Source organism: Leptinotarsa decemlineata, unplaced genomic scaffold (assembly GCF_025532065.1).
Source record: "Leptinotarsa decemlineata unplaced genomic scaffold, Ldec_3_MD MMD2_tig00000882_RagTag_RagTag, whole genome shotgun sequence".
NCBI classification, from domain to species: domain Eukaryota; kingdom Metazoa; phylum Arthropoda; class Insecta; order Coleoptera; family Chrysomelidae; genus Leptinotarsa; species Leptinotarsa decemlineata.
In genome coordinates, this window is record NW_027412556.1 from 883644 (window position 1) to 910690 (window position 27047).

A 27047-nucleotide genomic window follows, 5' to 3' on the forward strand; every position below is an offset into this window, starting at 1 on the left:
TGGAATTGCAAAAATTAATTAAAATTCAAATTTATTGCATCCATATAACATTAATTGCATTAACAATAAATAGATCGTATTAGTCCAAATTCACCATTAAAATGACCAACATAAATAATGGTTGAAAAAATGAAGATTACATTCTTGAATGTTATGAAATATCAAGTCAAAAACCGAATTTGAATCGGGTATTTCAGTGATACATACTGCACCACCTGTTAAAATCACAAGACCATCACAAAGATGAAGCAAAATATGAGGAAGCATAAGAGGGTCAGTACTAACCACAAAAAAGTTCGAATTCACAGAGGTAGTAGAAGCAACCTTCTATCAGTACTTTCTTTGAATTTCACTAGTTCGGACTTCCATTGTCTAATACAGGGGTCTCGAAACTTCGAAGCCTTCGGGCCATAATGATTTTTTCAGTTTGTTCCAAGGGCCAATTTCTGCCCTCAACTATATTTCTAGACTAGGATAGTCGCAAAGTGCGTGACCTAAACAAACTTACGCTTTTTCTGAATTTCAATTATTATTGTGTATTGTGACACTTAACGACATCTAATGGCGAGTAGTGGTACTATGTACTATCTTTTTCAGCTACTCGCTAGGTGGCATTAGGCGTAATTAAATATTTGGAATTACCGCGTTGGTTTGAGAAAGTTCTGGTTCTAGCTAGTGTATTCCGATCACCTCGAGATGGCAGTAATAATTGCATATGAAAAGGCTAGCGGCGCAACTGCGAGTTAGTCTGCGTAGGAAAGGCGAAGGAAGCGAAACTGTCTATTGTGAAATAAAGTAACACTCATCAATAAGGGTATTTTGATTTGACTTATTGTTTTTATGTGTGATTTGTTAATATGGAAAAGAAGCGAAAAATCGACAGTGAATGCAGAACGTTTCAGAGAAAATGGAAATGTGATTGAGTCCAGTAATAAAGCGCTATGTTTAATTTGTAATTAAACCTTAGCTGTTCTCAAAGACTATAACATTAAACGACACTATGAATCGAAACATCTTCAAAGTTACTCCAAGTATACAGGAAGTTTGCGGAAGGAAAAATTTGAAGCTTTGAAACGCGGACTCAAATCGCAGCAATCTTTGTTTACCAAAGCGAATACCGAACAAGAGTCTGCAACACGCCAGCTTTCGTGTGGCTCTTGAAATCGAAAAACGTGGCAAATCATTCACCGATGGAGAAATGATAAAAGAATGCTTGATTGCAGTAGCCGAAGAAATGTGCCCCGAAATGGTAAATTTATTTTAAAGTTTCAGTTTGTCAGCAAATACCGTGGCTCGGAGGGTGCAAGACATCGCAGAAAATATATCATCTGAACTGTCTGACAAACATGGAGCTCATGAGTGGTTTTCTCTAGCATTGGATGAGTCAACGGATGTGTCAGATACTGCTCAGGTGTTGATTTTTATTCGCAGAGTAGATGAAAGCTATGAAGTGTATGAAGACTTATTGATATTGATAGTATTCACGGCACGACAACTGGGGCAGATATTTTTAAGGGAGTTGAAAATGCCATTAATAAAAATAACCTTCGATGGAGAAATTTGAAATATATAACAACTGATGGAGGCAAAAATATGTATGGTAAAAATAAAGGAGTGGTTGCACTTGTGTCAAAGGCTGTAGAAAATGATGGTGGTTCAAAACCATTAGTCTTACATTGTATCATTCATCAACAGTCCTTGTGCGGCAAATGTTTGGATATGTCTGAAGTTCTAAAACCAGTCATATCAGTTGTTAACTTCATCAGATCCACTGGGCTGAATCACCGACAATTCCGCGAATTTATTCAACAGATTGGAGAAAATGATTTACCATATCATACTGCCGTACGCTGGCTTAATTGCGGAAAAGTCCTTTAGCGCTTTTTTGAACTTCGAGCACCGTCCCACCTCCACAGATACAGATTCATCTTCTTCGACGAAAACGTCATCAATTGTTATTGATAATTATTATTTTTCATTTATTTCTGACCACAAAAATATTTTCAATCAAATCCATTTTGTTAATTGTTGGTGACCCATTATTTTTCACATCCAAATGAGAATTGTTTTCTCAATTTTGTTTGTTTTTTTTCCATGAATATGAACAAATCACCCATTCTCAATCTAATGGCAAGAAATGTATATTTCAGAATAATTTTGTACCGGGAGATTAGAAAAAAGCAATTTTTTTCAACCAAAGTTTTGGTTGAAATAATTATAATGAATATAAGTGAAGACGGTTCTGAAAACTGTTCGGTCAGTGAAGAATAATGTTTGATCAATCTTCAACTCGGTTGGAAAAGGATGCATCAATCTGAAACTGTTTTCTTCATTGAATGATGCTGATATGAAATGATGTTAGTACAATACAAAATATCCACACAAGCAATGCGAATCGCCCAAATATCACACAGCGTTAGCGTCTGCTTACTCACGTTTTCCCCATTCAAGTTACTGCCGCCAATCCTAATTATTCTTTCCTGATTCTTCCCCAAGTGATCCCATGAAGTATTTCCCCTTGGTTCTTCTCTGGAGTAAATCCACTAAGGAAATCGAATAGGTAATTCAGCAGAAATGAATATTTTTGTCTTGGAAACAAGTACAAAATGGGTGGATGAAAGCAATACACTTTTGGATGAACCTCCTACACCTTTTTCATTTATCATCCATAGGCTTAGAGTACAAAAATAGATTTTATGTGTGATGATCAGTTTCTGAAATGAATACTTTCATTCCCGGCCGAAATATGATTGGAAATTCTGGAAAAAATGAGTTCTTACTTCTATTTTACCGATATTTCTTCAGAGAGGTATATTTCTGCTACGAGAGGACTGAATATTTTACTATTGGACATAATAATAATGAATCTTTTTCATTTTTATGTTGGCGGCGTTCAGCTTACGCTATTCTACCGCTCAATAGCGCGACATAGGCGATTATTTTGTATATGATGGAATCGGCCGATGCTTGATGGAAATCCATAACTAACGTATTCTAAAAACAATTTATTGTGCGATTTTCACTAGACAGTTTAAAAAAAAACGCAACACGTGTTTCACCATACAATGGCTTCCTACCAATTTCAAGCCAAAATTCAGTATAAATAGTTCTTATCAATTAGTGGATAACATTAAAAACGATAACGCAAAATCAATATCGTTTGATGTCCAAAATTTATTTCCCAGTATTCCGCCAATTGAAACAATTGGACTAGTTGAGTGTCTCTCAGACAAAAACCACGTGAATCCACTGATGAAACAGGAAATTGTAGATTTACTCACCATTTGTCTATCTCAAAATTATTTCCAGTTTGACGGAAACTTCTATTCATGCAATGATAACTAATAATGGGGAACCCTTTGAGTCCCTTGCTGGCGGAAATTTTCATGGATAACATAGAGTATGAAATCCATAATAATCAGTTAGCTTACAGTTTTTTGTACTGGTACAGATACGTGATGATATCTTAGTATGTTTTACTGGTACCGATAGGCAATTAGGCAATGCCTATTCCATCCACCCGTCAATAAAATTCACCACTGAGAGGGAGGTAAATAATTCGATAAATTACCTTGACTTGACCATTACGAAAAATAACAATAAACATGAATTTGCAATTTTCCACAAACCATCGTACACAGGCATTATCATACATAATTCCTCCACAAACCCTTACCAGCATAAAGTTGCCGCATTCAATAGTATGCTTCACAGATTATTGAATATTCCACTGTCTGATAGGGAGTTCCAGAAAGAGCTGAATTTGATCAAACAAATCGCGGTTAATAACGGTTATAAAGTAGATATTATAAACGCCATTCTTACCAAAAAACTTCGAAAGCATGCCATGGACTCGGTCTACCCATATTCAAGATGCGATAACGTCAGTTATAGGACATTGGCATATTTGGGTGAACCAACCAGGAATATTGCCCGTTTTTTGAAGAAAGAAGGCGTAAACGTAGCTTACAGAACGAATGATAATCTAAGTAGATTTATTAAAAACAATAAAGACAAAACTTCGTTGTGCTCTTGTCCAAAACTGTATATTGGCCAAACTGGAAGAACATTTTCCCAAAGAATTAAAGAGCATAGAAGTAGTTTTGTAAATAGAAAGACCAATTCCACATTTGCAAACCACCTTTTAGCAGAAGGACATGAATACGATGTGTTACATTTAGAAGAGAAGAGTATGAAACTCAATCTCCTAGAATGTTTAGAAATCAATATATTCAGAAATTCGGGTAATTTACTGAATGATCAATTAGAAATAACTCTCCGTTACTGAATATTTTTTCAAATGTGGAAAATGGAACATAAGCTCAGGTAATTAAATTCATTAAAAACTTAGGTAAAAAATCAGGTACTTGAAATTCAGGTACTTCGAATTGTAGAATAAGGTATATATAGCATTTAATGTGTAGAATTACTTATTAAGACACGACTGAGGAAGCCATTGTATGGCGAAACACGTGTTGCGTTTCTGTAAAATTGTCTAGTGAAAATTACACAATGAAGTGTTTTTAGAATACGTTAATCATTTTGTATTTTTTCGTAAACGATTCAATTATTATTATTATCAAAATGTATCGAAAACGAGTTCTGAAATTATTTTTCCTCAGTATTTCGAAAATTTTCGTTTTTGATTCAAAGGATATAATCGAATGTTTTGAAGAATTCAATATCTGGTTCAACAGAGAAAAAATGTTGATCAAGGCATTTAGTTCTGAACTACTCAGTTTATGTAGGTTATGTTCGATCATAAAGAAAATATTTTGAATGTAGCGTTATTGAATATTTGCTAATGATAATATTAACTTTATTTTGAAATTTCCCAAGTAGCATTGGCTGTTACAGTGGGAAAATTCAAATTCAAAATGTGTTCGAGAATATATAAACATATGCAAAAATGAATTGTCACATGGGTGGCGTGAATTATTGGAATTTGAAAGATGAATGTTATAAATACTACTAAAGGATTGAAACTGAATTATTTCCAAGGTATTGGTTGGGGCTTTGATGAAAAAAATAGTATTTGTTCATAACCAGACCCGAATAATTTGTTTATAGTAAATAAGTCAAAAAAGTCCAATTGAGAAAAAATAAATACATAATTCGTAGTTAGGTTGCCATTACTATCCAATATGCCATGGAAACATATCGAAATATTTCTATAGGCTGTTGTTCAAAAGTTAATTTATCAACTTACTGATTTGAGGTTATGTTGGAAGAGCACATAGCGAAGGTCCTTCGAAACCTGGTAGCCTTTGACATTCAGTTGTCTCTGAAACAAAGTGAGAAATAGAATTACGATACATGCATCTCTATCGAAAGAGCTCATAATTGATCAATACTTTATTCAAAAATTTCAAGGAATAATACACTGAAAACATTGAACACAGATATTTTCATTCAACATTAAAAAACTGATAGAACAAGTGTTGTATATTATTCATGATCAGTTGAAGTGGAAAAATCAGTTGAAGTATCCCGATAACAATATTTCGAGGATATATAGGTTGCATTAATAACTATTATTAATTAATATTGATCACCTGAGCTAGGAACTTCAAATGTGTGTTAGACAATCATTAGAATTTATAGTCATATTGAGAAAATTTGTAAATTCGAACTGCCTGATATGCTGATGTCAAAAGTCTACTTAGACACCATAGAAAACTGTATCTAATTTGAACAAGAGATATTGCTTTGTGCTATAGATTAATATTATTCACAACACATCGGAGCGAGAAAACACATCTTTCTCCAGTAATCATCATACCGTGAAAAAAAAAAGAAAAAAAAAAGCGAATGTGCTTAAGAGCACACGACTGAAGTAAAACTAGTGCCAAAAATCTGAATTTTCTGCAGAAACCCAATGGCGTTGAGGTTGCAGTAGACATGTTAAAACAGGTCAATTCCGACTCCACATTCGAAAAACCCATTGTAACTAGTGATGAGACACGGGTTTAAGAATTTGAATCTCAAACCGGTCAACAAGCTTCGGAAGGGCGCTTTCCAACTGAGCCGAAACCGAAAACACCTTTCAAAGTCGATGAAAAGTGAAGGAGATGTTAACAGTTTTTCTTTTCGATCACCGCAGTGTTGTGCACTGGAAAAGTAAACGAAAACTATTTTCTGAGAGTTCAAATTTGTCAAAAAATACCCGATGTGTGAATTTTGCAACACGATAACGCACAATCTCACGAGGCTATCATTGTAAACGAATTTCTGGCCAAAAACTCTAATCGAACAGCCACTGTATTCACCTGACATGGTTCCGGTCGATGATCTTCTTATTCAAAAACTCAAATTACCACTTCGAAGCACCCGTTTTCTGTTGATAGATGGCATAAAAGAACATTTGCAGTGAGTACTGAAGTCGATTACACAAAATGCATTCAAAAACTTTTCTCATCACTGGGTTGTTCGTTGTCTAAGTTAATTATTTCGAAAGGGGTCTGCTTTGGGTACGATTCCATGAATTTTGATGTATAGTATATACAGGGTGTAACTGAATAAGTGTAAAACATTCAAGGAGGTGATTCCTCATCGAAAAAAAGATAGGATTTTTCATATAAAGAAACTTCATTGGAGCATCCCTTGTTAAGATACAGCCCCTTAAAGGGGGTACATGAAATTTGTATAACACTTTTTTTCACAAGCACTGAGAAAGTAACAATATTGAAATCAACCTGAGGTTTTGAACTACCAAAAAGACACTTAGCCAGTAAATTATTTGGTTTACTCTATGGTTGTGAGGGGTGGAAAACGCAACTCCTAAAATTTATTACCAATGTAACTTTTTGTCTTATTATTTGTTTACCATTTGAAAATTTATTTCCGATAGCCTGTTTGATTCTAAACAAAAACTGTCTCTTGGGTTTTTTGCCCAAAATGAACCAGTTCGCAGCAAAAAATTATTTCACGAACAGTTACAGAGATACATCGTCATAAATGCGAACTGTATTTATTGTTATTTTGTAGTTAGTACCTGCATTAAACGAATGAAGGGTAATAAACAAAACTAATTCATTAATAATAAAACACACAACATGTAGAAATCATAGTAAATGTTCAACATGTCTACCTTCCGACATTACGCATGCGGTTTCTCAAGTCATCTATATTACGAAAAGGAGTAAGACAAACCAAATGCTGTAAGTGGCCACAAATTGAGAAATCGAGACGATTGAGATCCGGGGATCGAGCGGGCCAGTTCTGTGGTCCTCCTCGACCTATCCACTGATTTGCATAGGTTTCAGTTGAATGCTAAGGTGCTACTTGACTAAAATGGGCGGGAGCCTCATCATGCATGAAAACATATCCCTTCTGCCTCCCAAAGGAACTTCCTCCAGCGGTACTGCATGCACTTCTCTTAAAAGTTGAACGTATGCCTCACCATTCAATCGAGGAGGTGGAAAATGAGACCCAATTAAATCATCTCCAATAACTCCGAGCCACACGTTAAGAGAAAACTGTTCTTGATGGTTAGTCACGACAATAGCGTGAGGGTTTTCATCAGCCCATATGTGGTAATTATGGAAATTAATAAATCTTGTCCCGAGAAAAACTACATTCGTCTGTGAATTCTATCGTCTTCAGAAAGTCACAATTTCTTCTAATCAAAAACCCAAGATATTTTTTGTTCAGAACGAAACATGCTATCGGAAATAAATTTTTAAATGTTAAACAAATAATAAGACAAAAAGTTACATTAGAAATAAATTTTAGGGGTTGCGTTTTCCACCCCTTACAACCAAGGGGTAAACCAAATAAATTCCTGGCTAAGTATCTTTTTAGTAGTACAAAACTTCAGGTCAATTTCAATATTGTAACATTTTTAGTACTTGTGAAAAAAATTGTTATACAAATTTTATGTACCCCCTTTAAGGGGCTGTATCGTAACAAGGGATGCTCCAATGGAATTTCTTTATATGAAAGATCCTATCTTTTTTCCGATGAGGAATCACTTCCTTGAATGTTTTACACTCATTTAGCTACACCCTGTATTTTGCGTTTCATTCATTGATTCCAGGTACTTTTTTGAGATAGTAGTACTGCCAGGGTTGGCTCTCGTTGTTCATCTTTCACGGCCTGAACCACTGTGCTTGCTGCTTTTGCGAGTGCATTGTCCTGGAATGTGTGGGTTGAGCAAACCGGCCATCGGACGCTTGCTTTCCGCAAGAGGATACGCTTGTATCCTCTATATCCTCTGAGAGTAGTTGTCCATTGACACGATTGGTTTCAAAATGGTCACCATTTTTGTAAATTATCAATGCTGGAAAACGGCCAAAAGTAGGTAGAATTTCTGAATTGGTTGGAAAGTTATTCTATTTCTCAACGAGAGTGGTTGCAATAGCTGAATCAGGACAGAGCTGACTTCTATATACGGAGAAGAATTCTGAACTTGAGTTAATATTGAAAAACATAACTGAAGAGATGCATACCAATGTTTGTCACATTTTGAGTTTTAATCAACAAACCTAGACGAATCAAGGCGATGTCAATTCCCTTACAAAGAAGCCATTCATGGGAACCACAGAAGTCCCAATTCTTGAACATCAAAAGAAACTTCTCAAAACCCTGGTTTCAATTAGTTACAGTGAAAGACGAAAGATGGCAGTCGGTGTCGAGGTTGAGCTTTGCAACTAACCGCCTAGGAGCGCCTTGCAAATCTTTGAGAGTCTTGGAGCCTTCTCTAGATCAATGGGAGTGAGAAAAGATAGGCGTCTACATTATCTGAACTTGTTCTTTGAGAACAGTCGAGGCCAGCATTGCATTCGTGGTTTAGCCTTGTACCACTGATGAGACCTGGTGTTTTGGGCTCTAATTTAATTTGATATACCTTGATGATGAGTAAATTTGAAACTGTTTGTTATTAGAGTGAAATATGGGTTATGAAAGAGACTCACCAGAGTATTGTTGGTTACTAAAACTGAAATGCTGAAATTTTTACTAGTGTCGAGAATAGAAAGGCTTCCGTCATCAGCTTGAAAAACGAAGTGTGTTGAAGAAATCCACGATGAAGGCAATCTTCTCGGTGTTAGGTCACCCTGCAACGGAAAAAAATGCATTAGAAATAATCAACAATACCTACAGAGCTTAATTGATATGAGTGAGATCATATACGTAGCCTAACTAGAGTATTCATTTTAAACTTTGAGTGATAATAGATTGTTTCAGAAATTTTGTTTCTATACACTATTGGCCTGCTATGATACAAGCTTAGATAAAGCTATTGATAAAATTAATGCCGCATTAAAGGATGTAAATGAGTACCTCATGGCAAATAAATTAAAACTGAATGAAATGAAAACTGAAGGAATGATTATTACAGCAAAATATAAATGGAACAATCTTGATTTAAATGAAATAAATCTACAAATTGATAATGAAAACATTGGAATTGTATCATGTATTAAATATTTTGGATTCCAGTTAGATAATTTATTACTTTTTGGCAATCATCTCGATTGTATATGTAAAAAAATATCTAAAAAACTATATTTCTTTGCAAGAATTACTGGCAATTTATCCACTCAGTCTAAAATTACTGTGTACAATGCGATTATTCAACCACATTTTGATTACTGTGCTTCTGTTATTTTCTTGTTTAATCTAAATCAAACATCTCAATTACAAAAACTGTGAAATCGTGGAATGCGAATTGCTCTAAAAGTGAATAGATTCACTGAAATCGGAATATGTTACAAACTTTGCGGTGGCTACCAGTTTCTTTACGGTTGTATTACTTAACTATGACATTTATATATAAAATTCTAAATAACTTATCACCATCATATTTTTCTGAATTTGTTAGTTTAAATTCAGAAGTGCACAAATATGCCACCAAAAATCATACTAATTTGCATTTATGCAGAACAAATAGGAGAAGTGCCATGCATTCTTTATTTTTCGAAGGGTTTGATGCATAAATTACCAAATGAGATTAAATCTAGTTCATCATTAAGTATTTTTAAAAAAACAGTTATTGAAATCCATCCACAATGGTAGATAGAATAAAACTTGGTAAGATAATATTAATAAATATAGTATTTGTTGTTTTCTGCTTTTTATAATTGTATTGGAGCTGCATCTATATTGCAATGTATTTTTAATAGCTAATGTCGTTATTTTTCAAACTAAAAATGTTTATTTTCAATTTCTATGTTAGTAATATATTCTTTTTCTTTTTCTATGGGTCTACTTTAAACTGTAATAAATCAGAAATATTTGTATTCAATTCAATCGAACTCAACGCCATTTGAATCAATGTAGTTTTGCCAACGTAATACATATCGATTATTTACGTTAGCATAAAAATTGTGTGCTCGGGATAAGATGAAGTCGACGAAGGCCGTTTCTGCCTGGTCTTGATTGGCGAAGGTTCTACTAGTGGAGAGTTATCAAAGTACTTCAAAAGGTGGTAGAGGGTTGGCAAGAGGTCTTGAGAGTTTGGTGGGTGAGGCAAAACTTTGGAGAGTGATTTGTTGAATGTGTGGACGGGTATTGTCTTGGAGCAGAATCAGACCTATTCTGTTGAACAGTACCAGCTGTTGCTGACAAAATTTTCAGTACACTTCGTCGATTTCCTCACAATGGACTCTGCTGTGATGGTTTGGCCCGCCTAACACCATTAGATTAGATTGTTGGGGGGCTAGTCCATGGCCTGCTTCACTGCTACCTTCGAAGATCTATATGTAGTCCATCTAGCATCGCTCTCCAGAAAAATGTGGAGAGGAGGTAGATTTAGAAGGATCTCCATAGCCGCTGATGGTGTGGTACTGATGGCACCACTGAAAGCCAGACAAGCCTGTTTCTGTAAACCAGAGAGCTTCGCTTGGGCCGTTTTCTGTAAAGCCTTCGACCACCAAGCAAATGCACCATAAGTGATCATTGGTCTGACAATCATCACAAAAATCCAGTGGATTTGTTTGCGACCTAAACCCCAAGTTTTACCACAAATCCTTCGACATGTTCATAGAGACAGTCTGGCTTTGTGTAAAACTTTTTCCAAGTGAGCGTTCCAGGTGAGTCTTTTATCAAGGACAATGCCAAGATATTTCACCTCCGTTCCAAATGGCATTCCTAGCATATTGTTCACATACATTTATTTTCATTGTCAGAATGCTTTATTCTGTTCAAATATTCATCTTTTTCGTTCAATAATTTCACTATGGTTGAAATAAATAGTAATTACAGATTTGTGGGAGAAATTTTAATTGTATAATGTCATGTAATTTGTTCATGAGTGGTAAGTTGAAGTTGATCAACAATGGAATGTCGATCAACTTCAAATCAATCTGAGTTATAAACTTCATCACAAGTTAGTGCATTGTGTTTTTCACTAAATTCGAGCGTCTCATTATTAGATAAACTAACACACCGACTTTAAAAATCTTCCATCTTGTCATCAAACCAAAACTGAAATTCCTCGGAACTTTAAAGCTATCCATTTCCATTCGGAATTGCGGATATTAACGGATTTTTCAGATGTTTCGAAGTTTGTAGCTCCCGCTGCGATAATTTATGGCTTACCCACCTTTAAATCGTCCGAAACTTTACTCGTTATTTATATTTAGTGTACGAGGTATTTATCTGTCGAAAGAGATTTATCGAAAAATGTAATTGGGTTCTGTAACTGGATTTAAAGGGATCAGGAGCAAACGAGTGAACGAAGGTAGTGAATACGGATGTGAAATTTTGAAATATATTCGTTTCCCACATGAAAGTTCTCTTGAAAAGGAATTTTTACAAGTTGGAAATCAAACCCTTCCAGATATTTCCGTTACTTGTCGACTGTAAGTATTGTTAGAAATGAAGTATATCTAGTAGCTATTACCTACCTAGGAGCAAGATGTAGTTCGTATTTGCTTTCATTTATTAAGAGATTGTATTTCTTATGAAGAGAGTCTCAATGTGGAACCTTAACTTAAACCAACCCTAAACTAATCCTAACACTGAATAAATTATAAGTGCAAAAAATTTTCGAAAACAGAACTCCATCATTATGGTTTGTTTGAAGGTGGTTGACAATGTTTCGTCGTGTATTTCATCATTTCGGACTTCCATTATCTAATATAATATAAAATGATTTGAAATCTCTGAAAGAATCTGTGAAAAAAATTAAAAAGATTAGCTGAAAGAACAATTTTATTAGGCAAAAAAATGAAATTACAATGAAATGACATACAAGCAACAACCAAAGAAGAACCAAAAAAATTGAACTATTAACATGAGCTGAAACTCTGGCAATTGAATAACCCCACAAGAAGCCCCGAGTCTGCTTGAGATACGTGAACGACACCTTCATATTCTTCACATATTCTTCACATTCTTAGAAGTATTGGTGAAGAGGACCGACACTAAATGGGAAACGGAAACCCACTCACATGGGACAGTATCTGAACCAGGAATCCAACCATCGTCAATCGACTAAGAGAGGAATCATCAAGACTCTACTAGATCGTGCTTTCGGGCTCTGCCCGAAGGTCTCGAAAAGGAACTAGACATCATCAAAAATGATCTTCAACGGAATGGCTACTCCAAAGCGATGGTAGAAAAGACTTTGGCTAGAAGACAGCAGGAGCCTCGCAAGAAAGAGAAGCCGTCACAACCAGTGTTTGCACTTCCCTACATCAGAGAATTATCGGACAGGATAAGAAGAATTGGTTCCAAGTACAACATCAGAACCTGCTTCATATCCAGTAACACTATCCGTAGCAGCCTCACGAAAACCAGGCCACCGAACGCGGACTGCGATTCCAAGAATTGCATTTACCGGATACCCTGCGAGTGCGGAGAATCATACATCGGTGAAACTAAGAGGCCATTGGAAGTTCGCATTGCCGAGCACAAGAAACACCCACAACGAAGAGGAATCAGCAAATTAGTACTAGTAGAGCATGTTTGGACTCATCAACATAACATCAAATGGGCCCAAGCTGAAATCATCCACAAGAAGGAGCACTGGTTTAGGAGAAAATTCAAAGAAGCCGCATGTATGTTGTTCAACAACGCATTAAGCCAAGGTAGCGTGGAGATACGCAACATATGGAAACGTCTAATCAAGCGGAACACGACCAACTCCCGCCAAACGGTCAGCTCCCGCTAAAAACCAATGAAGTGGAGAGGGGAAAGAGGAAATAGGTGAAAGCAGTCGAATAACCTATAAATAGTCAGGTCTCGAAGGAATAAGTCCACCCCGCCGACAAGGCGTTAGCCTTTGCAGACACGATGGAACGTCAGTTTCAACTTAACGTTGACGACGATGACGACATCGATCGCGATATGCTGCTGGAAGACCGGGTTCACCGACTCCTCAGGTAACATGACGACGACGATACCCGTCCGGTTTCTATGGAAGAACTTAAGGGTTATATCAAGGCCGCAAAGGCCAAGAAAGCCCCGGGGTCGATTCAATAACCAACAAGTTATTGAAGAGGCTACCGGAAAACTACGTTGAATTCCTTCTCAACTTGATCAACAGTTCGTTGGCCCTCAGACACTTCCCTAGAAGGTTGAAGCATGCGATCGTCGTCATGATCCCAAAACAGGGTCAGAACCAGTTGTTCCCGCAGAACTATCGCCCGATCAGTCTACTCTCGTCGGCGGCTAAGCTGACAGAAAGAGTTGTTCTGCAAAGACTCAACGAAGAAGTTGAGGACCAAAATGTTCTGCCTAACGAACAATTCGGCTCCAGGAGAGATCACTCCACTGAATTACAGGCTCTAAGGTTGGTCGAAAACACCATCAGCGAGCTTAACGTAAATAAAAAAGTGCATATTGTGCTACTAGATATCTGTACCCTCTGGTCGATGGGAAATCCAAACTGAGCACAAATAACAAAATCACCATCTATAACACGATGTTCAAGCCTGTCACCATGTATGCTTCAGGCGTCTGGGGACAAGCGGCTCCGTCCAACATTTCCATCTTGGAGAGATTACAAAACAAGTAAATTAGGATGATTGTGAATGCTCCTTGGTTCGTGCGGAACGAAACCATCCGCAGAGATTTGCAGCTGCCTTCCATTCGGCAGTCCATTCAGTCGAGGAATCAGCGAGTTTTTGAAAGTACGGAAACTCACGAACACCCGTTAGTTAGGGAAGCCACAGATTATACTGTAGACGACCCCTCCCGATATAGAAGGCCCCGACACTCTGTCGAATGAGGCCCTTATGTCCCCCGTTAACGGATGAATGACTTTCCCATCCATCCCACCCCAGCCAGGTAGGGGTATCCCGTGAAGGGCGGTACTGATGTTTAAGGACTTCATGCCGCCATACCATCAGTCATGAACCCATTGGTCCTTCTCGAGACCAATAATCAGCCAAAAGGGTAGGGGAGCTGGACTTGAAGCCTGAATAACACGAAGATGACCTTCCGCCTTCCGAATAAGTTCAGTTATCACCAAAAGACGATTGTGGCTACTAACAATCGAACCATCGTGGAGTAACTTGGTTTAGAATATTTTGATTTTATATTTTTAATTTTCATTTCTTGATAATAATTTTTTTTAGCTCGTGTTGATTTTTTTTGGTTGTTGCTTGTGTGTTATATCATTGTTTTTTCAGTTTTTCGCTTAATAGAATTGTTCTTCCAACTGATCTTTCTAATTTTTTTGCATATTCTTTCAGGGATTTCAAATCAATTTATATTATAGTAGACAATGGAAGTCCGAACTGATGAAATGCTCCATTATTATGCTCTAAAACAGAGAATACGTTTTAAATTGACTCAAACTCATCAGTTCATCACACAATGAAAAATGTACATGGTATATAGAAGTTTGTCAGGAGATTTACCTTTTTAACAAAAATTAATATTGGAAAAATTAAAAGAAAGCTCTTATTCACACCCTGAAAAGATGAAAATGGGATTAAAATTACATTGAATCCACTCATTTTGTAATTACTTTACAAAATTCAAGTGTAACTAATGAGAATTAAATTTGATTAAATAATAAGATTCAGCCTCAGTGCTGCACGACGCGACGTAAATTCGAGTCATCTTTTTTTTTAATTCTCACTATCAACTTATAATCACTGTTGATACGCCTCTGGCAGGGTGCTATCTACATACTTATCTTGGCAGATGTGCTAATTGCAGGCACTTCATGATTTAGTCCCAATACACCGAATCAATTTCAGATATTATTCAAATTTCACCAACTCAGGACTTGAAACTAATTTTTATTTTCACAAAGTTAATCGCGGTACTTTCTCTGTCGTTTTGATATGAAATTTTAAATTTTTAATCGGTTAAAAACACTGAAACTTTAGTTTCTGTCGGGACTCGATGCATGTGTGTACTTATTCACAAAATTCACCAGTTATTCTTGATTTGAACTCAGTTTTTTTGAATTAAAATCAATGAGATCAAGTAACTTAAGTTACTAGTTGATCTACATAGGTAAATCTCGCGAAATCTGCTTTATTCTTTCAAATGATTGATGAATTCCAAGGGCATTGTTGGAACTATTTCAAATCCTTTAGCGGGAACTATGTAATATAAGCACACTTTTACATATTTCCAATGATTCAATTCCTTTCCACTCACCTCCAAAAGCTCCTCCAGCTGCATTCTTGAACCAGTCCAATAAAGCAGCTCATCCACGTAACCGACTATCAAAATGGCCGCTATGATTCCAGATATGACTAAACCAATCACTAATAATGAAAATATTATTGACCACCAATTGTGTCCTTCGTCTTCTTGCAGTGCTAGCTCCTACGGAAAAAAGTTGTTCTTTGTTAGATTTACAAGAAAAATAGGCGATTCACTGTATTATTATGTCAGTTGTTGGGATCTTCATCTGTCAGACTCATTTTGGTTCGATATTTCCAATGATGTGTTACCAGGTATGCGAAATTATGTTCATGAAGATCAAATTCATTGAATGATAAATGATGCTTCCAAGCGATCATTGAAATATGTAAATGCTGTATTATTTTCATTGATCTTCCTCTTGAAGATGATCACTTGGTGATCATCTTCAAATCATCTTCACCAAAGATCCCAAACTGTACATCACAAGTATAATATTATCACATTCAACAATGAAGATATTCAATATTCTAATAACTCAAGGGAAGAGGAACCAGTAAATAAGGAATATCAGAGTATGTTTGGACTCATCAATATAACATAAACTGGTCCCAAGCTGAGATCATCCACAGGAAGGAACACTGGCGTGAAAGGAAGTTCAAAGAAGCTGCATATTTGTTGTCCAACGAGCTAACCTGAAATGACGCATCCAGCTATTGAACATTACTTATTGAAATTCAGCTAGGATGTTGAAAAATGTCTCATTCTAAAAAAGACTATCAGTTTTTATTAGGAAAACCCTCTCTGTTAGTGAATTCAGAAGTCTACAAATAATCTGGAATGGAAAGTATTCTGCTAAAGCTTCATCGAATGTGACGACTAAAGAGTCTATTGACTGCATGAAGTACTTCCTATATCAATGATGAAATGGACGATATGATGAAGAAATCAATGATGCAAAGGTGCTCTAGACTTCAAGAAATATAACAGAATACTTATACAATTGCTTTGCTGAATTGACGAAGTAATTGATCAAAGAAGTATAAATCAATCGGCAGGTCCTGCCGTAAATAATATATTCCAATTGATTTTTCCATGAGAGTTTACCTGACAGGCCCTTTCTTTGGTAGTTTTGATTGTTGAGGATTTACTGATATTTTCTTTGACACAGTGACAAAATCGAAATAAAAAAATATTGATCTGATCTGTTCCTCATACGATTATTTCTGCAATGGATACTTTTGTTGAGTTTGGATTCGATTCAAAAACATAATTCCCAAATTTTTCAAAATTTATCCAACCACACTGATACCAAAACATGTCTGACAAGATTTGACCCCTTACGTATATGTGTCAAAAAATGTGGATCTAAATAAAGTGCATCATGCATATCGAAAAGTCCAAATTCTCTAAACTTTTTTCAAGTCAAGGAAACTGATGAAATTGAAGGGCAATGAAAATATCTAAAGGTCATGCACGTTTTAGAACAGGATTCAAAGGAGATCGCCCTTTTTTCTAGGTGTTTACCAGATGTAACAATTTTTTACTGAATATCATTCATATACGAATACATCACAAATCTATTGCCTGTCAGAATATGTTTATAGCTATTCCCATTTTGCAACAAATTGATTAACGTTTTGCCATGTTTTACTGACTTGTTTAATGGACAAATTTTTTTCAAAATATTTATAAATAATAAATGATGATTTGAATAAAAACTTTTTCTGGTTCTGGTTAGATAAAAACAATTTTTTTAATTTTTTTTTTCAAATGGAACACCCTATATTTTAGGTATACCCTTAGGTATCTTTAAGGATAAATAACTACTTGAATAAAATGTAGGGCTTTCGATATTTGATTCACCCAGTATAGAAAAATGAGGTATTTGTCAAATCAACATTCGACAATGAATAAATTCCTTTATTGTAACATCTCTATAAAAAACAAGTTCTTCAACTGAGTTTTTTGTGAGAATGAGGACGATTGAACAGAAGAACTTCTTCATGTCATTTTGGCAAAGCTGCTGAACCGTTCAGTATATACGTATATACTCCTAAATCAGAACTTTTCTGACAACATGGAAAATAATAAATATCATTTTATTTAAAAAACCTAACTCTGGTACGCCACGTTTATGCTATGTACTCTGTATATTGGTTATCATTTCAAAAAACTCAATACATTTATAACTGAAATCTTCATACGAAACATTTTTTGATAACTTCATTCCTTCATCTCAAAACAATAAAATCTCGCTACGGCACACATCGTATATTTCGATTGGTGAATAAGAATAAAAAATTTAAAGATTCCAAGCCAAGTTACTTCACAACGTTTCGATTGTTAGTATCCACAATCATCATCGGGTGATGACTGGACTTATTCTATAGGTCATTCGAGAGCTTTCATCTATCCCGTCTTCTCTTTCTCTCCGCTACATCGGTTTTAGCAGGAGCTGACTGTTTGGCGGGTATTGGTCGTGTTCCGCTGGATTATAGGTTTCCATATGTTGCGTATCTCTACACTAGCTTGGCTAAATGCGTTGTTAGACAACATATATGCGGCTTATTTGAATTTTCTCCTGAGCCAGTGTTCCTCTTTGTGGATGATTTCAGCTTGAGATCACTTGATGTTATGTTGATGAGTCCAAAAACATGCTCTGCTATTTCTCATTTGCTGGTTTCTCCTCGCTGTGTGTATTTCTTGTGATCGGCAATGCGAACATTCAATGGCCTCTTAGTTTCAGCGATGTATGATTCTCCGCACTCGCAGGGTATCCAGTGAAGGCAATTCTTGGAAAGGCAGTCCGCGTTTGGTGGCCTGGTTTTCGTGAGGCTCCTACTGATAGTTTTTCCAGATTTGAAGCAGGTTCTGATGTTATATACGGGCCCAACGGTCAGCTCCCGCTGAAACCAATGGTTCCTGGTTCGGATACGCAACATTTGGAAACCTATAATCAAGCGGAATACGAACAACTTCCGCTAAACGGTCAGCTCCCGCTGAAATGGATGAAGCGGAGATAGGCCAAGCGGAGACTTGGCCAATGGAAGTTCTAACTTATGAAATGCACAACGAAACATTGTCAACCACCTTCAAACAAATAGTTGACACCACTGAGGCATATGCCTCTTATTATATAGGTCCTTCAAAGGCAGTTTCGTACCACTGATGCGACCTATGGCGGCTCAAAACAGTACTACCTGATGATGGATCTCGAATACTTCGTTGTTGGACTCGGGTTTTGCCATATTGCTTGATGAACAGATGGACGTTTCGTGTTTCAGAGTCAAACGAACATTGTTTTTTCAATTTAAGACAATCAAAATATATTTCGGCGGAAATACATTCAGGATGTATTCGCTTATGTATAAGTTTTCATAAAAATATGTATCATCTGGTAAATAGGTGTATGAAGAACGATCTCTCTTCGAATCTCAGGTTATTCGGCAGTCCGCCCTAAGATACGTCTATGAAAACATTCGTCAAAAACATACATGATGTGTTAAGCGTCCACTTCCGTGAAAACTCATGTCTCTGCTGTCAATGCATAGCACTTTCTGAATTTTGAAGGAGAATGAATGACGTGAGCTAGAAGCGGAATATTTCTTTGTTATTGTGGGTTCTTATTGGATTTCAGGTGGGAATTCAAAATAATTACAGACGAGTGGGATAGGCAGGACTCATCATGTCATATCTTTGTGTGTATTTCTGTTTTGTGAATTTTGTTTGAGTGTTTGATGTAACCTATTACATATTGGTCGCATGCCTTGTATATGATTGTTATGTTCGTCTATGTAAATTTTGGAAAATCGAAAAGACTGAGAAAAGCCTTGGAAATCTAGTTAGGATGTTGAAGAGAACGCTTCGAAGACTGCGCGAGGTTTGTATTGCTTTTCAAATTGAGGAATGATCAAGTTAGTTCAGACTAAGAAATAGCAATGATATGAAGCAAAATGAACCGATATAATAATTGAAATAACTGAAGTACGAATTGTTTACGTTGTACTTCCGAATAATGTAATGAACGTGAAGCAATTTCGCGAAGCAGTAATCGTATCCTATCATGGGAACAGTCCACTGAGGATAACCATAACTGTTTTTGGTGGAACAAAGGCCTGAAAAGACAAAGAAAAGAAGTTCAATGATTATTTAATCGAGCTGAAGAGTCAGGTAACTGGGAAATTTATAAGACTAGCGTAACGACATACAACAAGGACTAGTCGAACTTCACACCCACATAACCCAAAATATCAACGCTTCTTTTTGCACCATTGCAATCTCCCTTGACATCCAAAAGGCTTTCGACAAGGTCTGGCACGCGGGCCTGATCTGGAAGCTTATCCAAATCAATCTGCCTCATCACTTTATCCGACTAGTAGCTTCCTATTTATCCAACCGACTTATCCGCGTCAAAGTCGGTGAAGCTTTATCCACCCCTTTCTCCCCTAAAGCCGGAGTCCCCCAGGGATCAGTCCTCGCCCCTTCCCTATTCCTCATCTATGCACATGATGTTCCCATAACCCACAAAATCCTCCAATACGCCGACGACACCATTCTATACTCCTCCGCCCCCAACACCCGCCGCTTGCAAATTCAAGCCCAAAATATGATCGACCATTTCGAGCAGTGGTGCAACAAATGGCGTATCAAAATCAACCCCACTAAAACCCAAACAATCCTCTTCCGACACCCTAACACCTCTACCCGTCCCAAACTAAAGCCGGACAACTTGAATCTCAGACTTTTGGGGGAAAACCTCATACTCCAGGACTCGGTTTCCTACTTGGGGGTCACCTTCACGAGGACCCTCAACTGGGAGATCGACCTGAGAGAGACTCTGGACAAAGTCCGGAAGAGAGCTAACCTTCTAAAGGCTCTGAGAGGAAAACTTGGGGGATGCGACAGTAGGACACTGCTTCATACCTATAATACCTATATAAGACCAGTCCTCGACTACAAAGCAGTGATATACTGTACGCTTCCTCCGAGACTGTCCCACCGCATCCTTACGACTGAACGACGAATACTACGAAACATACATAACCTACACTACCGATACCCTTCCCAACAATTATACAACCACACAAATACTACACCAATCAACCATAGATTTCAGGAACTCCGAGGACGATATGCGACCAGGACGATGAGCAGCAACAACACCGATGCCATCGACACGCTCACATCGCCATGGATCCCCCGTGGAGGATCCCGAAAGAAACCTAGGAAAAAGCTCCCCTTTCCCCCAGCCAGACTCCTGGGCGCGATGGAAGACCCACCGGAGCCGATCCAGGACATCCTAGAGGATTTACCACTGGGATACAGATAGCGGACACCTGACAGCAGCGCCACGGAAAGTACCGATATTCTAAAACACACACAACCCCGGCCCAAAAACCCGTACTGAATCTTAACATCTGGACCACCGACCACCGCAACGAACCCGGACTACCACATGGACCAACATTAAAACCAACCAAGAAAACTGGAACACAAAACACCACAACACAAACACCAACATAAAACACAAAACACACACATAACTCACTCACCCTGAAGAGGCATAAGCCTATAGCAGGGCCCTACACGAACACATACACTCACAAAAATTGTAACAAAACTGTAAATTTGTAAATATACGATTTTGATTGATTGATACAACAAGGAAATCAAAAAGGCAAAACGGGAGTGTTCGAGGAATTTCTGTGAGAGTATTTCTGATTAACCTCGTAGCACAAGAATTCACAAGATTCTATCTAGAGAGCCGACTGCTGAAATTGGGTCGCTTAAACGATCCGATGGACCTATAGTGAAGAAACGTTAGAGCTTTTGATGGAAAACCACTTTCCTGGAAATCTGACTCTTGATTTCAACAGAACTTCCCTCTTCGAGAGCGTTGAATGCCAAAAAAAAAACGATTGGGAGGTCGTCAAGAAGGTTATCACAGCACCGGCAGTTGAACGGGCTATCAAGTCGTTTCAGCCCTTCAAATCTCCCGGAGAGGATGGTATATTTCTAGCTCTTCTTCAAAACGGACTGAAAATAATTTTACCTATTCTCACAAAATTGTATAGAGCTAGTTTGGCGTGGAACTATATACCAGCCTGCAAGGGTGGTATATATACCTAAAGTGGGTCGGAGAAACCCACATCCTGAATCGGTACGACCAATCAGCCTTACATCCTTTCTGCTGAAAGGACTTGAAAGGATACTGGAAGGACATATCAGTTGGGTAGCATTATATGCATCCCCACTGAATAACCACCAGTATGCTTATCAAAACGGCAAATTGACATATAGGGTGTTAATTAGGTATGTACCATAAATTCAACAGACGATTATTCTCTTTGTTCTCAGCATACAGGGTGAAATAAAGATGAAAAAAAGGTATTCGTAAATATTTTAAACATCCTTTACCTAATTTTGCTGTAATTCAGCAATGGTATTTATAACATTGAGGAGCTAATCAAGCCCGAACGTGATTCAATTTATTAAGTCCAGTGGCGTCTCGAGCGGGATTTGGACGAATATCTTTGACTTAAAAAAATGTACGCCACTGACTTTTGTGCAACTTTTATTATTTTTTTGAATTGCGAAAGTAAAATAAGAAGAAATCCAGGTTTCCTAAGTCGAATATTGTTTACAGATGAATCTTGTTTTTCTCGCAATTCAATTATTAACTTCCACAACAATCACATTGGGGCCGAAAACAATCCACACGCCTTGATAGAAAATAATTTTCAAGAACAGTTTTCTTTTAATATTCGGGTTGGAATTGTCGGTGACCATCTTATTGGTTCCACCTAGACTTAATGGAGAAGAATTCCGAAGGTTTTTAGAATTTATTTTACCTGGACTTTTAGAAGAAATTACAGGCATGAAAAGATTCCGTATGGTGCTCCACCACACTTTAGTGTAGTGACACGGCAATTTTTGGATGAAAATTACCATAATCGCTGGATTGGGAGAGCAGGTCCACACCCATGGCCACCTCGCTCGCCCGAAATGAATCCCTTAGATTATTTTCTCTGGAGACACCTTGAAGCGTTGGTATACAAAACTGCTATTCAAATTGAAGAGGATTTACGGAATAAAATCATTAATTCATGTGACATAATAAAAAATACGCCAGGTGTTTTCAGAAGAGTGCGAAATTCAATGATGCGGCGGCTAGACAGTTGTATTGAAGCCGAAGGAGGCCATTTCCAACACTTAATTTAGTGCAATTCGTTAGTCTAGATGTTAATGTTATTTAATATTTGTTGTTATTGTTACAAAATTAGTAATAAAAAATTGTAAAAATAATGATTTCCAAAAGAAACATTTAATTCCCCATATTATTCCTTGTGAGGTCCAGGGATATGCAATTATGTCGACTTTTTTTTCTTAAAAACTAAGCAAGAAACGAAAAAAATTCACGAGACAAAAAAGGTGTATTTCTAATTGCCTAATCCAAAGAGATGATAAAAATTGCACAAAAGTCATTGGCGTATATTTTTAAGTCAAAAATATTCGTTCAAATCCCGCTCGAGACGCCCCTCGACTTATTTAGCTTAATTAGCTCCTTAATGTTATAAATGCCATTGCCAAATTACAACAAAATTAGGTAAAGGACATTTACGATATTTACGAATAACTTTTTTTATTTTTATTATAACACCCTGTATCTTGAGAACGAAGGATTTGCGGACCCATGTTTATATGAACATTTCGTCTTAAAATTACCTAAAGAATCGTCTGTTGAATTTATGGTACATACTTAATTAACACCCTGTATTTAGCATCAAACGGAGGAGGGTCGAATAAACCCACTTGCTTTGCTTGCTTACCTAACCTAACCTGACCTAACCCATAGCAGAATGACAGTTCTTGGTTCATCTCGACAATGAAATGTAGGAAAACAAAAGTATATGTTTTCTCGATATATGAAAACAGTCTTCAGTACAACGTGGGATAGATCCAAGCTGCTACAAAGATCACTGTTACCTACAGATCTGTACTGTCTAACCAGCAAAATGGTGCATCTCCATAGCAATGGGCACTTTTCAACTTCCTACGAGAAGAAATGGTTTCGTTTGACATTCACAAACTTGAAGAAATTTATGTGTATTCATGGACAATGAGAAAGCAAGCAGGAAACGAAGTCAACCCGATTTGGTTTTATCCGATTAGATGCAATGAAGTTTGAGCCCGAGAAGTTCATCATGTCCAAGTTTTTTGAACTTTCCAGCTGTTTACTGACGATTGCAGCGATAGAGTTTATAGAACTGATCACAGTGTTCACTGGGCAAGAATGCTGAAGTATAGTAGACTGATAGAAAATAGAAGGAGGAAAATGGCTGGCGAAGTTCGAGAAGACAGCAGAGCAGCATGTTACAGTTATGGTCCAGTACTCATAAATGACTTGTTTTTGTGCTTACGAATGCAAAGTTGCCAGTATGTTACATGAAACATACATAAACTGATGAAGCTCTAAAACCATCTCCTACAAAATATCAAGAATGTCCAGGGTTTGGTGAGAAGGACATGGATTTGGTAACTGGTCCGCTCAGATAGTTCTTGAGATCCGAATTTTGAAGAGATTTGGGTCATGTTTCGGTGCTGAAAACTGTGTTCAGTTCATTAAAAATTGACATTCTGAAGATAAAAAGTATGTTTGATGAGAATACATCTACACCACATCTTATTGTTTGACAGTTCAGCCTGTTGGTTGACGTGGTCTTGATTTACAGTACCACAAAAAGTCGTGCCGTTCCTGAGGTATCATAAAAAATCAGAATTTGTATCTACCATCTCGTATGCAGGTTATTACAACGTAATATCTCTGAATCAGAACCAGAATGATCGTACCTTGTGAGAAGTGACCAAAAGTATTAAAGGGGAACTTATTTCTAATCTAGCAACATACGTCAAGACAACTGCCTTCATGAAGTAATCCACAGTGTTTGCAAGGGCTTTTCTTCACTTTGATAGAGGGTGAGGGGGTTCTTTTTCCATCGTCATCAGTTTTACAATCACGTCTACCGAGTTTCATGTTATTCAGCAACTCTATAGATTCACTGTCACTATTCTCCCGATTGTGTACAACATCAAGACTTCTAGATTTCGTAGACATTTCAAACAGTTCAAAACTCCTATACGACTACTGCGGTTTTCAATGTATCTGTGCAATGTATCTGCAAGATCTGTTTGTTTTCACGGAAAAATTATGGTAAACTTATGAGAACTTATTATTAGTACGGACAACGTGAGAGTATTCAACGGTTTTCAACACAAACACTTGTTTTGAACGTTTTTGATTCCACTTTTTTATCTCCGCAATAATCCGATTCTTGGTTCAAATGCTGTCATTCTACTCTGCGAATTAACAACTGTAAGCTGAAAATGTGAAAACTTCATGAATTCTTAGTCCTTGCCTTCACTCTTGTTAGTATTTTACATTATTTTCTGTGATATATTGTATAATTATATTATTATTGATCCAGAGTTGTTTATGTCTATATATTCTTGACTGGACAGTTTCCAAACCCGAAACACATGTTTCGCCATAAAATAGATTCCTCAGACGTGTTCATACTGACTAAATTCTATATATTCAGTGCCCTATATAGCAATTTAAGTCATATCATCTTCATCCCACGTACAGGCTTTGCCTTTGTGGGTTTTCGTCATTTATTTACCACACTGGTTATCACGATTGAACTATAATCAATAATATATCACTCTGCAGTTCACGTGAATATTACTGTGTACAATATATTTCTGCACTTTTTCTTGGTAGGTATAAGCTGATTGAAAATGAGAGGACTTTCACCAAATTGTTTTTGCCTGAAACTTTATATTGGTTAGTCGTTGAGAACCTATTACCAAAGAATGAAAGAACATATTGGTGACTTCTTGGCTGTGAAGATTGATTCTCCATTTCCATGGTTTGCATGGTTTGCAAACCATGGTGGTTTGCATAGTGGTTGAGCGCATGTTCAACCATGACTATGATGTATCACATTCGAAAGAGAAGGTTTAAAACTCAATATTTTGGAATGCTTAAATTTAGCCCTTCAATACTCATAAGAATGCACTCCCAGCTATTGAAACAATTTTATGCGCCCTTCATATTTATGTTTCCTCTCTGATGAAGAAGCAGTCAACGATAATTCAATCAATTGATTCACTATAATGATTTTTTTTGTGATGGTTGAGTAGAATAGCTTCAGCTAGACTTCGTCATTAGTCTCATTATTCATTTATTTATTATTTGGTGTTTATCCTCAATAAAAGTCGAGTTATTATTATTATTATGATTATTATTAATATATATTTATAAGGGGATTCATCAACGGAAATGTGTCAAAAAAAGTCATCTAAGCAATAGGCAATCTTTCAATAATGTATGTTAATGCTATTTCTACTGTCGTTTTCAAAGGTTAATTTTTCCACATTGTGGTAATAGAAGAATCGCAACGAATTTAAAAAAATAAAAAAATAGTTTCCTGCCAAATTCACCTTTTCTTACGTGTATTAATTCAGAAGTGATTCATTATTGACTGTACTATTATGAAAATCAAGTTCGTTTATTTAATGATGTGATTAGTGTAAACAAATAGACCATAAATGAATCCAGTAGTCTCAAAATAACTCCTCATTTTCTTTACTACCACATTTCTCACACAACTATTTTAATATTGCGGCAGTAAAATCAATCATAATGATATAGAAAGTTAAACGTATATCTGGAGTTTTTTTTCGAACTTCTTCGAGAAATGGGGAATTCCGTCGAATCATCCCCTTTCTTTCTGATGGGAATTGATCAAGCTACAAGCTAGAAGGAGTATGAGAATAACAAATATCCTGAGGACATAGAAGGATAGTAGAAATACAGAAAACGATTAAAAAAAAACTTAAAGACTGTTACAAGAGATCACAAATAGGGTCTGAATATTACATGGCGATTTACTTGACACGTTCCATGCAGACGACAATTGGATATTAGCTGCAGAAAATAAGGTAAAGGTACAGAGACAGCCCTCTATGTCTTATGCAGATGTGAGGTACAGAATCATACAAATCAAGCGATTTATATACAGGCCTAGGCTAACAGAAAAAAACAATGTTTTAAATAAATTTTGATTTTATTATTCAATATAGGTGACTATTATAGCACCGGCCATACAATTTTTCAATATCATTTTTATAGTTCGATTTTTCTTTAGCTTGAAAATAGGCCCCAGTTTTTTATTTGCAGCAAGTATTCTCTTGAGGTCTGAGAGCATGGAAAAATCACTGGGGACCAGATCTGGAGAAAACGGTGCATGGGAAAACAAATCAAAGCCCAATTCATGCAATTTTGCCATCGTTTTCATCAATTTGTGACACGGTGCTTTGTCTTGTTGGAACAACATTTGTTTCCTCAAATGGGTCCGTTTTTTCGCGATTTTGTTGTTTGAACGGTCCAATAACGCTATGAAATAGTCGCTGTTCAAAGTTTTTCAGCT

At 36.8% G+C, this 27047-nt stretch overlaps 1 protein-coding gene across 1 annotated transcript in view; it reads right to left on the minus strand.

Annotated features, from left to right (window-relative positions):
- Window positions 1-24693, minus strand: part of LOC111508830 (inactive dipeptidyl peptidase 10) — an 81709-nt gene extending 57016 nt beyond the window's left edge. The window contains 4 exon segments of the mRNA XM_074174732.1: window positions 5210-5284; window positions 8916-9056; window positions 15565-15735; window positions 24464-24693. Of these exon segments, the coding sequence (XP_074030833.1) occupies window positions 5210-5284; window positions 8916-9056; window positions 15565-15735; window positions 24464-24670 (594 nt within the window). The 5' untranslated portion in view covers window positions 24671-24693.
- Window positions 24694-27047: the final 2354 nt, after the last annotated feature.